The sequence below is a fragment of the Molossus molossus genome, unplaced genomic scaffold (assembly GCF_014108415.1).
Source record: "Molossus molossus isolate mMolMol1 unplaced genomic scaffold, mMolMol1.p scaffold_m16_p_1, whole genome shotgun sequence".
NCBI classification, from domain to species: Eukaryota; Metazoa; Chordata; class Mammalia; order Chiroptera; family Molossidae; genus Molossus; species Molossus molossus.
This window is the reverse complement of record NW_023425344.1, coordinates 87011309-87028020: the sequence shown is the minus strand read 5'-3', so window position 1 is coordinate 87028020 and position 16712 is coordinate 87011309. Positions and strand designations below refer to the sequence as shown.

The window sequence follows — 16712 nt, the reverse complement described above, 5'->3', positions numbered from 1 at the left end:
AGTTTCCTTCACCACATCTCAGTTCTCCGACCTCTTAAGACTTAGACTGTGTTCTGCTTCTCTTTACACACTCACTTTTTAGAGGATTACATCTAGGCCCCTGGCTTTAAAAGCAGTTTTTATGCTGGTGACTTCCAAATTTAAAAAAAATATTTTTTTTGTACAGAGTCCTGGAATTATGTAGCCAGTCCTGTGGTCAATGCCGAACTCTGGTACCTGACAGCGGGAATTAAGAAAAAGTGAATATTGGAATTACTGCAGTAACAACAAATGTCTAATGATTGAATATTAAGAAAATGTGAAAATACAATTTTAAATCTTGTTTCCTGGAAAGATGGTGGTTATTCCCATGGGGAACACAGTGGAAAAGATTTAAGAGTAAAAAAATATAGCACTATGAGCCCAAGGAAATGGAGTTTGAGAATTTAATCCCTAAGGAGAAATGAGACAGAGAAGACTAAGTCTGAGTCCTCAGAACAGAAGCTGTAGTTAAGATATAAGAAATTAGATAAGATCACCGAAGAGCAAATATAGAGAGAAAAGGAAAAAAGGGAGGCCTTCTGTAACTGAGGGATGGAACCAGGTTACGTTACTACATTCTGTCTTTCCTTTTGGGAGACTAATTCCCTACCAGGCAGTTTTTCTGAAGACTGGAAAGAAGCAAGCCTGGTTTAAGGGTTCTGGTAGTGGTGCTATGCAGAACATCAGAACATCTATATTTTAAAGATGAGAAAACCAATACTCCAGAAAGCTGAAGAAGATAATCTTACATATGTTCCCTTTCCGAATGTGTTGAAATGTGCTGTCCAACGTGAAGGAAAACAATCTTTGGCTTCTAGTCAAGGCAGAAAGAGGCTTTGGTTTGACTGGATACTATCCTGACTTCTCCACACCTCTACTCCTTCACTGAAAAAGAAGGATAATGTTGCTGGTTGCATTCCTCATCTTTCTCCACTGTGGTGCAGTTGATCACAGCCCACGGCACCTTGCTGAAGGTCTGAATAAAGCTGGCACCTAAGGTTGGGCTACATCCACCTGCGGAGAGGGGCACCTTTTTCTAACTGGTCCAAAGGCTGCATCTCTGTAAAGCGGTCTCTGAATGTGAGGGATCATGTAGGTCAAGTACATGGCATAGAGTACGCTCTCAATATAGAAGAATGTATTTCTTAACTCCGCACTGCACAAGTATTACAAACTCATGAAGCTTGTTACAAACACAAAACGCCAACGTAGAATTGATCAGCAATTCTTATAGAAAGACGGCGCCTATTCCCAACACTTGCAATACTGCCCTGGATCTTACTGTAAAATCCTTGGAAACTGTCAGGATACTAAGATAACCGGATATTTATAACTCTGGTAAAAATTACTGCATTTGTTATTTAAGGAGACTGCCACAGCGTTGGGGAAAATACAGAGAAACGTCACTGGAGCTATCAAGTTACAAAATATCTTGAGTAGGAAAATAGTTACTTCCATAAGATTTTTTAAAAAACGGCATTCACGTGTTAAGACTGCTTCTTTCTAACCCGGGGAAGAAAACTTAACGCTTTAATGGCTAAACCATTTTCTGCGTCCAGACTGTCTAAAGCAGCACCCAGCTCACCCTCTCCCTCACCCTGGCGAGTCAGGCAGCGCCCCGGCCTTGGAGCTCCCGACCTCCCAAACCGCAGACGCCCAGGCCGGAGGACCGGCGAGGACCCGGCGAGCACCCGCGTGAGGGCCGGCTCCGCCCACGTCTCCGCGCGGAATTACATTTTCAAACCGAAACCCAGCTGGACCCCTCGCAGCGATCTCTGCGAGGCTCTCTACACATCAGATGTCTTCACGGGGGCTCTCCATCGGCGGCACCCTACCACCTCCCCCGGAGCTCTTAAAAAAGACCGAAGCCCACTGCCTCCCAGAACTCAGTCAGTGGGGGAGCTGGGGGGGTAGGAGCACTTAGTACGGCCGGTCACGCAGTACTAACTGAACCGGGACGCAGGACGTCCGGGACCTGCCGCACGACCACGTGGGCGTGGACACCGCCGCGCCCGCAGCCGCCCCGCGCTCGCCCCTCCCTCGCCTCGCGGACGCCCCTCGCTCCGGCGCAGGCGCACAGGCGCACCGCCCCCCGCGGGAGCACAGGGACGGCGGCGGGGGCCCGCCCCCCGGCCCGGCAGGAGGCGTGGGCGGGGAACTGGCCTCGGCCGTGGGCGCCCCGGCGGCTCTGTGGGCGCGCGCGCGTCGCGCGGCTCCGGGGACCGGTGGGTCCCGACGCGGCTGGGCGTTGCGCGGATGGCCCTGCTCCCGTGGCCCGCGCTCGCTCTCCTCCTCGTCGTCCTGACCGCCGCGCTCAGGTGCCAGGAACAGGCCCAGTCCACCGACTGGAGGGCCACGCTGAAGACCATCCGGAACGGCGTTCACAAGATCGACACGTACCTGAACGCCGCCTTGGACCTGCTGGGAGGCGAGGACGGGCTCTGCCAGTATAAGTGCAGCGACGGTGAGAGGGGCCCGCGCTGCCTGCGCTGCTGGGGTCGGAGGGCGTGGAGTGTGGATGCGGGCCGACCTCGGGCGTGGGAACACCCGATCACCGCTAGAATGTTGCCATTGTCACTGAGCCCCCTGGTTAAGGTCGCACCTCTGTTTAGTTGGAATGTGAGAGGTCGTCTCAGTGTGTACCCTCCGCTCTGCTTCGGGCTTCTGTTGTTGGCTTGCAGTTGCACATGGTTGCCTAAGAACTTAGTGCCGGATGCATCCCGGGAGTGGAGTGGAACACACTAATTTTAGCTCTATAATTTAGCTTCTTAAGTAAGTCGCTGACCATGCAATACATTGTGAGAATTTTAAAGTCACGATGGCTTAACTTTCTCAAGAATTGGATTTAATTTTCTTTTTTCTGCAGAGCTACAGAAAATAAATTGCGACCCTTGTACAGACTTTTGGAGTCCTCTATTGTCGAGAAAGAGTTCCAATAACTCCTCTAAAAAATTACTCTATCAAGACTTGACAGTACTTTGTTTTCTTTCCTTAGATATCAGTGACGCCTTCTCATTGTTGGTTAATATTAATGTAATTGTTTTGATTCATGTTTTCACATTTGTTAACTTATGCTTGAATCTGAGAACTTGTTTGGTAGTATTCTTGGTAACAATAAACTCAGTATTTCGGGCAGAGATCGTTCTTGTAATAGTTCAGATGAAGTACTTGGGCTTCTCCTCTTTGGAAATTCAAAATTCCAGTAAGAGTAAACAAGGTCTGGGCCTAGTTAATGATTGACAGCTCAAAACAGGGAGCACAATAACTTTAATGGTGAAACCAGATTGTATGTCGGTGAATTTAAAAGGAACCTGTCATATAAAACTCTGATGCCACCTGCTGCCTGTAATTCTCAAAATATTTTCTAGTTTTATGTTAATGGAGTTAAGAATGAGCTATATCTTACATGCTATGAAGTTGTAAATGTTTCATTCCTTCCTAAATTTTTGCCTAAATGTTACCACCATTATGCAATCAGGTAAGATGTTTTTGTCGTTGGAGAGCTTGTTAGGAGGAATAAGTAAATAATTTGAGGATAAATTGGTTGCCTTTCCTCAGGCAGATGTCATAGTTTTACTTAGTCATCCCCATTAATTATACAAATATTTGAGTGCTTGTTGTGTGTTAGATGTTCTGCCAGTTGGAGATTCAGCATTGAACAAAACAGACAAATTTCTGTCCATGTGGTTTACATTCTGGTGGGGAGAGACAGTAAACTAATGAACACATAAAATAAGCAGTGTATGTAGGTCTGAAGTGCTTCAAGAACAATAAAGCAGAGAAAACACTAGTGGCAGTGTTGAGAGGGAGTTTGCTCTTTTAAATTGGTTGTTCAGTGAAATCCTCATTGATAATATGTGAAAAGAAATTGGAAAATGGAGAAGGTAATGATCTGAGGAAAGAACACCCCAGGCAGAGGAACAGCAAGTGTAAAGGACCTGAGGAGAAAGGCCAGTCAAAGATCACTGAAGGTTTTAGCCTGAGCCACAGAAGGATGCAGTTGCCATTTACAGAGATAAGAAACCTTGGAAGGAGTAAGGCTTCATAAACTTATTATGTATGAGTCAAGGGTTCTAGAGTTTATGTGTATTTAAAATAGCTCTGAAGTTGAATGGATACTCTTTCTATTTAAGAGATTAGTTTAATCTTTCCTTTTCCTTAGTCTTTTTTTTTTTTAATCCTTCCACAAGTCTAACTAAATTTACCATTTAGAGTTTAGAACATCTTCAATATAAAAACAAGTGAACGTGATAATGTAGGAAGTGATATGCTTCAGTGAAAACCCTTTTGTGTCTTAGTAAGTTCTGTCTGCATAGGACTGTGGTTCTAAGTCACCACATTGATAATTCCAATATAATGAAAATTGTTCTTTAATTGCAATTACTTAAAGAAGTCTCCCTGGAACACTGTTTCAACCTTTCCTATATTCTGGAATGCAAGTGACCAAATCAGAACCAAACAGAAACAGACAAATCCCAAAGCTAGAGGAGCATGGTGTTAAAAAGTATTTAAATAGTCACAATAAAGAGGTCAAGATTTAATGGTAGTGAGGGGGTGGTCAGTTTAAAGGGCACAGACTTGTTGCATACAGTTATCCTTGTTTTATAGAAAGGACTGGCATTACAGAGACTTGCTCGTCTGGCCATCCTCTCTAGGGTGGGGACAAGGCTTTATTGAGAGTGAGTTAATGTTATTTAGAGGACAAATGTGATGGTCATTTTTTTTTTCTTCTTCTTCTTTTTCTCTCCTGGACAGCAGAGCAGATTTGAGGAAGAAAATGTTTCAGTTTCCTTTGAAAAATAGAAAGCAAAATTGGTTTGTACAATATTTGTATAGAATTATGAATAAGTCATTAATTCAGTGATTTATATTTCAACAGGATCCCTTTGACTATTGTGCTGGGAGTAAGAAGGGTCGAGGGCGGTCGGGGAGTAAGAATGGCGGCAGTGTGACAGGACTAGGAGTTCAGACAAGAGAGGGTGGTAGTTTTGTCCAGGTTAGTAGTAATAAAGGTGGTGAGAAGTGGTTGAATTTTGGACTTATTTTGAAGGAAGAGACTAAAGGATTTGCTAATGACTTAGGAGGATGTGAGTAGAGTCAAATATGATTCCGAAATTTTAGGCCTGAACAACTAGAAAGATTGAGTTGCCATTAACTGAAATGGGGAAGACTATGGAAAAAAACAATTTTGGGGTCATTAATAAAAAATAACAGCATATTTATAGGCTTTGGAGAATGATTCAGTAGAGAGTAAAACAAATAAATGCATAGAATAAAAGAGAGAGGAAGGAGAATCCTTGGAGTCATGTCGTTAGGTTCTAGTTTGTAGATAGAGAGATTGGCCAAGAGCACAGAGGCACAGTCCTGGTAATAGGAACAGAGGTAGAGGATATGGCACAGAGCCATTTAGCTGGGTAGATGCTTAAGTTCTCTTCCGATTTCCTCAGTTTTCTCTGAAGTAGAAATCAAGGTCCTCGGCTGAAAGGAAGAGTAGATGGGAATTGAAGTGTTAGAAATTTGAGGAAAATAGGAAGTGGGTGGACTAGAAAAATAAAGTCGCATAAGGGCCCAATGGAAATGAATAATCATGAATTTAAAGTCTCCAGTGTTTGGGAAAGGCAGTTTAGATTTTCCACGGTTTTCTACAGAACAGTGCTAAGATTTTTGTGTGATCCAAGAGCCTTCCCTTATGTGTCTCATCTGCTTCACTGTCTTTCAGGTGAAAGAAATTGGTCTGTTTGGAAGTATTAACATCAAATTAAGAAAAGTCTGTAGAAAATAACTATTGTTGCCTCAGACCAAGCAAATCTTTAGATTTCGCTGTCCATACGGGTGATAAAGCATAAAGCATCAAGAAAGGAGGAGTTTCTTATGTCCAAAAGTGAAATCAGGGATGGGGGAGGGGGTGAGGCAGGAAGAGATAAACCAAATAACTTATTTGCATATATGCATAACCAGTGGACACAGAAAATAATATGGGGAAGGCAGGAGGGAGTTGGGAGGGGGTCAGTGGGATGAAAAAGGGGGAACATCTGTAATACTCTCAACAATAAAGATTTTAAAAAAGGAAAAAAAAGTGAAAACAATGAATAGTTTTTCCATGTAGTTGTGTCCAGTGGATTTGTTTTGTTTTTGAAATTCTTCTTCCCATCTAATTTTTCCCTCTGCTTTCTGTATCTGCTTACAAATTTTAGGGGACAGTGGCCCCAATACATTATGGCTTTGGTTGAACTCTGATGTTGTTTCTTCTGTTACTGAGTTTCTGCTTGCTTTGTGTAGTAGTCTGCTCAGGTTGCCATAACAGAATACCTTAGACTGGAATTTATTTCGTACAGCTCTGGAGGCTGGGAAATCTAAGATTAGGGGTTGGCCAACACTGTTGTATGTTCCTGACTTGCAGACGGCTGCCTTCTTGCTGTGGGCATTGGGAGGGCAGGAGCGGGGAGCAAGTTTTCTGGTATCTCTTCTTACAAGGGCACTAATTCCCTTATCAGGGCTCCTGTCTCTCATGACCTCATCTAAACCTAATTACCTTCCAAAAGCCCCATCCCCAAATGCATTGGGGGGGGAGGGTGGCTTCCACAAAGGATTTGTTGGGTTGGGGGTGGAGGGATACACAGTTCAGTTCACATAGCACTTTGCAAAAACTGCCACGAGTAGAAAATTTAATTTTCTTCATGTTTAGCAGCTTATAACACCATTTATAACACCATTTTAAATGATATTAATACATTTGTAATTATGGTATCTCTTTCAACTTAATCTTTAATAAACAACTTTCTAAATAACTTGCTTGATTCAGAAATATTTTAATTTAAAGGTGAATTTAGAACATCTGAACACTTTAAAATATTTCGGAAATGAATTACTTCCAAGTTTTCTGGGGGTGTTGTTATTGTTATTGCTTGTTTGCTGCTTCTGTGGATAAAGGATGTTTTAATTTTAGCCTGGCTGGTGTAGCTCAGTAGATTGAGTATTGTCCCATGGACTGAGAGGTCTCAGTTTGAGTCCCGGTCAGGGCACATGCCTGGGTTGCGGGTTGATTCCCAGTAGGGGTCGTGCAGGAGGCAGCCAATGGATGTTTCTCTCTCACATCCATGTTTTTATCTCTCTCTCTTCCTCTGCCTCTAAAAAAAATCAATAAAAAACATTTTTATCAAAAAAAGAATATTTTAATTTTAGCAAGGAGTGTTTTCCATTTTTTTCATCCAGTAATTTCTTGGGTGCCCACTATGTGCATCTTCTGGGTGAGCAAGACAAAGTTCCTCTCCTTATAGAAACGGACTAATTATGTTAATTTGGTCAATAAATGTTAGAAGGAAGAATAAATCCAACCAAGATGTATGGAATGTATATGGAAGCAAGGGGCACTATTTTATTTTATTTTGTTTTTGTTTTGTTTTAATTCTCACCTGAGGATATATTTTCCATTTGTCTTCAGATAGAGTGGGAGCAGGGGGAGAGAGAGACACATCGATTGGTTGCCTTCCTCACGACCCCAGCTAGGGCCAAAATGAACCACAACCGAGGTACGTGCCCTTGGCTAGAATGGAAGCTGCGACTCTGAGCTGCGGGCCTTCGCTCTAACCAATGAGCCAAACCGGCCAGGGCAAGGGGCACTATTTTATATTTATTTATTGTTTGTTTGTTTGTTTGTTTGTTTTGTTTTTTTATCCTCACTCGAGGACATTTTTTCGTTTTTTTTGTTCAGATAGAGTAGGAGGGAGAGAGAGGAAGAGAGAGAGAGAAACATTGACATGAAAGGGACACATCAAGTGGTTGCCACCCGCATGACCCAACCAGGGCCGGGGACAAACCACAACCCATAAGGGCACTATTTTAGATGGAGCGAGCAGGGAAGGCCTCTCTGAGGAAAAGACATCAGCAGTTTCCTTCAAAGGAAACAAAAACCAAATGCATACCCCTTTGCTACTTATACTGGGGAGCCAATTTACCACATTTATCTCATGGTGGTGGTATCCAGTATTTCACGTATACTGGAACTTGGTTTTTTATTTTCCATTTTCTCAACTTCCCTCCTTAGGGCAGTTCTAAGCACTGTTTGAGACAACCACCTCCTCCCTCCTCCTTCCTCCATTTCTCATTTTTGCTGGCTATATCTGTTTCTCTTTATTCTTCTATTGTGGGCATGTTTTATTTTTTTTCCCCCTGACTTCATTTATGTCTCATTCTCTTGTTCAAAGTTTTTTCCTGTCATGTCTTAGCACTGAGACACAGCTGAAACATAGGCTAACTGTCCTGTGCTGTATTAATACAAGTACTTTATCCAGCTCAAAATAGGTCCATACCTAATGTTGTTCAGTTTGTCATTTTAAAGAGATGTGACAAACTAGAAGTGATCACTCTTTGGAGACTAATGAATGTTCACCAAACTCAAAAGAGACTGAAGAATGAACAGTAGTACCAGTTTGTCTAGTTATAATGAGTACTATAACCGCCTTGGAGATTAGCCTTCCAAGTCTTCTGCTCGTTCGTTCGTTCATTCATTTATTCATTCAGTCATCAACAGATATTTATTGAGAATCTAACCATATGCCAGGCAATGTTCTAGACATTGGGGGTACAAAACAGGCAAAATTCCTGCCCTCAAGGAGTTTATATTTTAGTTTGTGGAGGAGATAATAGATGAAATAAGTAGGTTAATGATATATAGTATGTTAGGAGGTTATAATGTCCTACAAATGGTATGGTCAAAGAAGGCCTTGCTGAGAAGGTGAAGGAGAAGCAGTACTCTATCAGGAGGAAGACCATTCACATAGAACAGGGGTAGGGAATGTCCGGCCCGTGGCATTTAAGGCCAGCAAAATCAATACCAGCTAACATCACACACCTCGCCATATTAGCCTGACCAAATAGAGCAGTTGATAACTTTGTATGGCCTTCAAATGATGTTATAAATATCCAAGTGGCCCTTGGCAGAGAAAAGTTCCCCACCTTGAAGAGGAACAGTAGGTTCAATGGCACTATGGTACCTGGAGTGTCTGGAACAGCAGAGTCAGATATAATGGAATGGTGAGAAGGAAGAAGAGAGAGAATGATAAAGACATGAGGACAGCGAAGTCACGGTGTGGGGGGCAGATTTACATAGGGCTTATAGATATTAAAAGGACTTTGGCTTTTATTCTGAATATAATGAGAAACCATTGGTAGGGTTTGGGCAGAGAAAAAACTCCATCTGACATATTTTAGTAGAATCGTTGAGGTTCATTGTTGATATTGGACTATAGCTGGAGGTGGGATGAGGTGGGGAAACTAGAGCAGGGAGACTAGTGAGGTTATGGCAATAGTCCAGGGTGGCTTGGAGCAGGATGGTAGCAGTGGAGGTGGTGAGGAGTTAGATTTTTAATATTTTGAAGGTAGGATCAACAAGACATACTGTTGAATTGGATGTGGGATGTAAGAACACGAGGGAGTCAAAGATGGCTAAGGTTTTTTCCCTGAGCACTTGAAGGGTGGAGTTGGTATTACTTGAGAAGAAGTAACTGTGAATGGAACAGGTTTGGGGGTGATGTTAGAAGGTACATCTTAAGTTTGAGGTGCCCATTAGACATTTAATATGGTTAGTATATCCTCATCTGTAGGTCCTTTTAAGGGGCTAGTATATCCTCATCTGTAGGTCCTTTTAAGGGGAAAGCCAAAACATAAACAGTTTTCTTAAGAATGAAAGACTAAAAAGAGAAGTTAAGGGTTACAGAGACTTGTCTGTGACAGCCTCAGGCATCAATCTTCATCCTCCAAGGGCTCAGACACAACCCTCCTGGAAAGTGCTGGAAAAAGAAGACCAACTTCTGTCATTGGCCTCCTCTTTTCTCGGCCTATCATAACCATTCCCTCTGTATACACTGTTCTTCACATTCAGTGGAGCAGGCTATAGCTTTCTACCTTCATGAAGTTGTACACTTCTTGTGGCTATACGTGGTCACCTCAGTTGAGCATGATAGTCTTAGCAATGCATTTAAACCAATTTTAGATCATTACTTTGAATGAGTTACTTACTTTTTAAAAGATTTTATTTCATCCTCATCCGAGGATATTTTTCCACTAATTTTTAGATAGAGTGGGAAAGAGGAAGGTGGGGAGAGAAACATCTGTGTGTGAGAGAGACATCAATTGGTTGCCTCCTGCACGACCCTGACCAGGGCTGGGGATCGAACCGCAACTGAGGTAACGTGCCCTTGACTGGAATGGATCTCATGACTCTTTATTCTGCAGGCCAACACTCTAACCACTGAACAAAACCAGGGGAAGTGGTTACTTTGATGACTGATTGCTAGAAGGGTTGCCCTCCCCCCACTTTATTTTAGAAGGTAAACTTATCTTTAGGTCTCCTAGTAATAAATGTCAGTTGAATGAAAGTTAGTGAAATACTTTGTGTTTCTTCCAAGTATCCAACTATGGAGTGGTATTTGAAATAATGGGGGATATTTTATTTTAGAAGTCAAGATAAATGGTAACCCCAAATGTTTAAAAGCATTACCATGTAAAACAGGGAATTGGCTTGTTTGGTGTTCCCCAGGGCACAGAGGATTGCTTACAGGTAGAATTTACAAGAAAACAGAAGAACTTACCAGTTAGTGCCATTGCACAGTGGAATAGGCTATTTCTTGATAGTGTAGCAAGATTGTGGGAACATTCAAAGAGAAAGTGTGTGACTGATTTGTCTAAATGATTTCTGTATTATTATGAAAGGAGAGAGATTTCTCAAGTACCTTCTGACTTTTTAAGTACTTATTTAAGATGAATGATCCTGTCATCTTTCACCTTGTTACTGAACCATTGGTGCTGTTAGGGAGAGTGTGGAGTGATATAGTGCACCCAGCATATTCCTGATGTTTTTCCTTAGCTGGCTAAGGAGTATGTTTGTGAAAGGATTGGCTGGAGTCTGGGCTAGAATGTGTAGTCCTATAAGGTCATATAATGTTATACAGATCTTATGTTAGGGTAGGGTAGACCCCCTTATCTGCAGTTTCGCTTTCTGCAATTTAGTTAACCTCTGTTAACTGCTGTCTGAACATTTTAAGTGGAAAATTCCAGAAACAAACAGTTCATATGTTATAAAATGCATGCCATTCTGACTACCTCACTTAATCTCATCACATAGGCATTGTATCATCCCTCACATCATCACAAGGAGAAGGGTGAGTACAGTGCAGTAAGGTGTTTTGAGAGACTATATTTGTATGCCGTTTAATACAGCATATTGTTATAATTGCTCTACTTTATTATTGCTAACCACATACTGTATATAACTTATAAATTATACTGTATTATAGGTGTTTATGCATTGGAAAAAAACATAGTATATATAGTATTATCTGTGGTTTCGGGCATCCACTGGGGGGTCCATAAGGGGAGACTACTGTAGTAAGTGATCATTCGATGACCATGTCTTCCTTACCTTTAGGGTCTAGCTTAGTAACTGGTTGGTTAATGGTTTTTGAGATTTGTGTACAATACAGCATTGGCTGAAGGATAGGAAAATACAGTTCTTGCCCGATAGGTTTTAACCTAAAAATATAAGTGTTAGCCCTGGCCTGCGTGGCTCAGTTGGTTGGAGCATTGTCCTGTACACCGAAAGGCTGAGGGTTCAGTTTCCCAGGCAGGACACATACCCAGATTGCAGGTTCGATCTCCGGTCGGGCCACATACGGGAGGCAATTGTTCACTCACACATTGATGTTTCACTCTCTCTCCCTCTCCCTTCCTCTCCCTCTAAAGTCAATAAAAGCATGTCCTTGGGTGAGGATTAAAAATGTGTGTGTGTGTGTGTGTACACATTTGTACATAATTCCCCGCAGGAGAAATAAAAATAAGTAGGTAGACAAATTAGCATTCTTAATGCTCATCGGAATAAAGACATTCACTTATGTCAGCATCCAAATATTAAGTATTTCCAAGGCTAGTCTAGCACATTGTAGACCCTTTTGCATGTGTATTTTCTATCATATTTGAAAATTAATTATGATGCCATTTATATTTTGTAGGATCTAAGCCTTTCCCACGTTACGGTTTTAAACCCTCCCCGCCGAATGGATGTGGCTCTCCACTGTTTGGTGTTCATGTAAATATTATTTTTTATTTGATAAGTCTTATGATTATTAGGCTATGTAATCCTCTTGATCATGCAAGACTATCAATGTGTTCTCAGGTTCACAAATAATTTTGCTTGTTGTAATAGTGATCAGGTTTATTATATTATTTTATAGCTAAAAAACATTAAATCCTAACAAAATTAATTGTAGTAAAATTCATGTTTTATTTTTAATCTCATAGATGTTAATACCATTTAAATGATATTTTCTCATGTCACAGATAGGGTTTAATATAGGAGTAATACTACTTAAGATGAAAATGTATAGATATACCATAATATTTTCTATATTAAAAGTAGGCTAACAGAGGGGAAAAAAACAAAAAGGAAAAACCCACTAGGCTGAGTGGGATAGTGTGTTTGTGGTAAGGGAAGCTGGATCTGAGCCTGGTGTTATGGGGGAAAAAAGTTTATGAGAGTGATTCCTAGATACAAAGGTTTTGCATATAAAGTTATTTAAAGATAAACTTATAGATTCAAAGGAACAGTATCTTTAGGGATTGGATGAACACTTAAAGATTAAACCTTAAAACAACAAACAAAATTTGAATTGTAGGAGCTTAAAAATTTTCACTGACATTTCATATAAAGGACATTTTTATTGAGGGAGGAGGTACAAAATACTTTGGGATATCCAAAAATCATACTTGCTCAGCCCCTGGAGAACTCTTTCAATGATCTTAGCTTTACCTTTCTGTTTCTAAAACTATGTTTTGTGCTTTGGACAATTGGAAGTTGTGTTTGTTACCACCAGGTAACTGAATTTTCTAACATTGCCAAACAGGGAACTTGGAGGCTTGGCTGAGAGGGAGGTTACAGAGTGATGTGGGTGGGTGCAGAGTCATGGAGAGATACATAAAATGGAAAGCATTTGTAGGCAGCAGTGGATTTTCGAAATTATACGGTAGTCATTGTCTTTGATTTCTCATTGATATTTGGATGCAGAACTTCAGCAGAGGAGTTTTGATTTTCATCAGTTATAATCCATCCAAATGCCTCTTTCAGCTTAATATCGGCATCCCTTCCCTGACAAAGTGCTGCAACAACCACGACAGGTGCTATGAGACCTGTGGCGAAAGCAAGAACGACTGTGATGAGGAGTTCCAGTACTGCCTCTCCAAGATCTGCCGAGAGGTGCAGAAAACACTAGGACTAGCTCAGCATGTTCAGGGTGAGGATGATCCAGCGGGACAGGGATGAGTGCTATTTATAACGTTTTATTGAATGCCTTATGTTTTAGTATAGGATTTACCAATAGAAATCTTTCACTCTATATTCCATGATGTAACACAGCACCTTCAGTTTTCTGAGATGAGGACTTGATGATTTTGTAATCTTAAATGATTTCTAGTCATGAAAGCAAAAAGTGTTAGTTAGGGAACCTTGGGAGGAGAGAAGTGAGGCAGAGAAGAATTCATGCAAGATCTTGCAAACCCGGGATCCAGTAAATTAAGAGTAGAGCACATTGCCTTGGCCAGTTTGGCTCAGTGGTTAGAGTGTCAGCCTATAGATCGAAGATTGCAGGTTCGATTCCTGGTCAAGGGCATGTACCTTGGTTGCATGTTCGATTTCTGGCCCCTGTTGAGGTCATGCAGGAGGAAACTAGTCGATGTGTCTCCCTCATGTTGATGTTTCTTTCTCTTTTTCTCTCTCTCTCCCTCCCTTCATTCTACTCAGAATATCAATGGAAAAATATCCTTGAGTGAGGATTAACAACAACAACAAAAAAGAGTGGAGCACACTGGATTTAGAGTAGGTAGTTCCAGAAGATTTGAGTCTTAACTCTGTCTCTTCATATGTATCTGTGTTAGGAGGGTCCCCCAAACCAGCTCCAGGTTCAGTGGTTTGCTCGGAGGACTCAGGATTCAGCATATAGTCACACTCATGGTGATGATTATTACAGTGAAGGGATATGAGGCAAAAATTAGCAAAGGGAAAAGGCACTTCACTGTCTCATTTGTAAACGGGAATGGTAACACCCCTCTCAGAGAGCTGTCAGAAGGGTGAAATGAGATACTTCTGGAAATTCACATCACTGAACAATTATTGTCAGTTACAAGATTTCTTTACTGTCAAGCCAAGGAATGTACCATGTACTGAAAACTGAAGAGGAAGGGCAATGAGAAGGGGTGCAAAAGGAAACTCACATTTTTAAGCACTTTGCATAACAAACAGACTGTGCTAAATACTTTAGACATGTTTTCATTGATGTTTACAAAATTCCAAAGAAGTAGGTGCCTTTATACCCATTTACAAGGAAGGAAACTGAGGTTCAGAAAGAATTAACTTGCCTCAAGTTAAATACTTCTGACCCTAAATTTTGTGTTCTATCTAAAGAAACTTCTGCCCCAGGTGAAGCTTGAACTCCCCACCTCTGAATCCCCTTGCATGCTTTCAGCTAAGGTAAACTTGCACAGCTGAAGCAGAGGCGGATGTATTTCCTGTTTCTTGATCTGAGGTCATACTAATATAGCTAGTGATGAAACCAAATTCCTTGCCATCTTTTATTTAATAATCATAGCCTTTATACTTCTGTGGTTGGTTGTGTTCCTTAATGGCATGGTCTTTTGGAGAATTTTGATAATGTCAAGATTTTGCAGTGAAAAGTTTCTTAACATGAATGTTTGAAACTGGAAATAATGTACAACTAAAAGCCACTCTGTGCTATCTCTCTACGTATAATGTATTAAAATAATCTCAACTGGGTGTTCCAAAGTAAATCCATTATCTTTTTTTATAGTCTAAAAAAAGTTTTTTAACCCTATCAGAGGAAAAACACCTTAGATTCGTATGTCTCCACTTCCAAGCTAAATTTGGATATTGGTTAAAGAGACTTGGTTCCATTTACTTTAAGCATCCTAAATGATATGTGATCAGTTCTTAGAAACCATTGGCCAGAATGAAATGTTTTGAGGTTTCTCTATTTTTAACCTTTATTTTTTCTGCACCTAAAAATATTTCCTTGAAATGCAAATGTAAGAGTGTTATCAGGCATCTCTAACAGTGATATTTTTCAGATAAAAGGAAAATTATCCCTGGTCAGTTGATTGGAGTGTAGTCCCGTATACCAAAAGGTTGCAGGGTTTTATTTTCATTTTAATTTAATTTAATTTTTTCCATTGATTTAGAGAGAATGGAAGGGAAGGAGGGAGGGAGGGAGGTGAGAGTGACACGCACACGTAGTTGCCTCCTGCAGGTGCCCCAACCAGGTGGGGATCGAACCTGCAACCCAGGTATGTGCCCTTGATTGGGAATCAAACCCGAGACCCTTCAGTGCCAGGGCTGATGCTGTAACTATTGAGCCACACTGGCCAGGGCAAGGTCGCAGGTTTGATTTCCAGTCAGGGCACATACCTAGGTTTTGGGTTTGATCCCTGGTCCAGGAACATTCAAGAGTCAACCAATCAATGTCTGTCTGTCTGTCTGTCTCTCTCTCTCTTCCTTTATCCCTTTCTCTCTCTCTAAAAATTAATAAACATATCCTGAGGTAAGAATTGAAATAAGTAATTATTAAAGAAAATTAACAGTGATGAACTGATTGATCAGTGCTGTTGAGAAAGACTCGTTTGTCTAGTACAGAAAATTGGTTGACCAGTAGTATGCAAACAAAAAGTGGATACATGGTGAAGAGGCTGAAACAAAGTCTTTGCATATAGAGATATATGTTACTGGTTTGCGGGGGCTGGGGAGGATTTTCACCTAGCACATGTTTTAGTGCCCACAAAGGCTTGCTTGACACTGCTGGAACATGTGATATGTGTGAAGAGAGAGCGATGCTTTGCAGTTGCCCCACAGTAATGGCACTTTCTTACTTTGCAGCGTGTGAAACAGCAGTGGAGCTCTTATTTGACAGTGTTCTACATTTAGGCTGTAAACCATACCTGGACAGCCAACGAGCCGCATGTAGGTGTCGCTACGAAGAAAAAACTGATCTTTAAAGAAGATGCTGACAGGTGTGACAGCAGATGAGGATGAAAGAACATGACCTTTGGCAAAGAACTAATGTTTTTACAGCACAAAGTTGCCTTATTTTTGTGAAAAGATTATTGTAAGACCTTATTTTGACATTAAAACCTCAAACTAAAGCCCTAGCCAGTATGGCTTAGTTGGCTGAATGTGTCCCGAGCACCAAAAAGCCACCAGTTGATTCCCAGTCAGGGCACATACCCAGGTTGCAGCTTCAGTCCCTGGTTGGAATGCCACAGGAGGCAGCCAGTTGATGTTTTTCTCTCATTCTCTTTCTCTCTGTCTCCCCCTCTCCCTCTCTCTCTAAAATCAATAAAAACATATTTTAAACAAAACAAAACAAAAAGACTTTAAACTAAAGTAAAAGTTGGGAAGGTTATCATCCTGGATGGTGCTGCCTTAGTGTACCAGATTGTCTTATGTCAGAGAGAGGTGCATGTCAAGGTTTTTTTTTTCCAGAGTCTGGCCCGGCTGGTGTGGCTCAGTGGTTGAGCGTTGACCCATGCACCAAGTCAGGGCACATGCCCAGGTTGTGGGCCCAATCCCTAGTGGGGGTCATGCAGGAGGCGGCCAATCGATGTTCTCTCTCATGAATGTTTTTATCTCTCTCCCT

At 41.4% G+C, this 16712-nt stretch overlaps 1 protein-coding gene across 1 annotated transcript; it reads left to right on the top strand.

The window, feature by feature from the left end:
* Nucleotides 1-2188: 2188 nt before the first annotated feature.
* Nucleotides 2189-16330, top strand: PLA2G12A (phospholipase A2 group XIIA). The gene is made up of 4 exons (XM_036276263.1): nt 2189-2485; nt 12027-12103; nt 13139-13304; nt 15953-16330. The coding sequence occupies exons 1-4, from the start codon at nt 2278-2280 to the stop codon at nt 16069-16071; spliced, it is 570 nt and encodes a 189-aa protein (XP_036132156.1). The 5' UTR covers nt 2189-2277; the 3' UTR covers nt 16072-16330.
* The last annotated feature ends 382 nt before the right edge of the window (nt 16331-16712 follow it).

Bases quoted from the DNA above. Each gene is read 5' to 3' on its own strand.
- PLA2G12A (XM_036276263.1), top strand. From the start codon at position 2,278: ATGGCCCTGCTCCCGTGGCCCGCGCTCGCTCTCCTCCTCGTCGTCCTG. The intron at 2,486-12,026 runs GTGAGAGGGGCC...TATATTTTGTAG, and splicing joins CCAGTATAAGTGCAGCGACG to GATCTAAGCCTTTCCCACGT. The intron at 13,305-15,952 runs GTGAGGATGATC...CTTACTTTGCAG, and splicing joins ACTAGCTCAGCATGTTCAGG to CGTGTGAAACAGCAGTGGAG.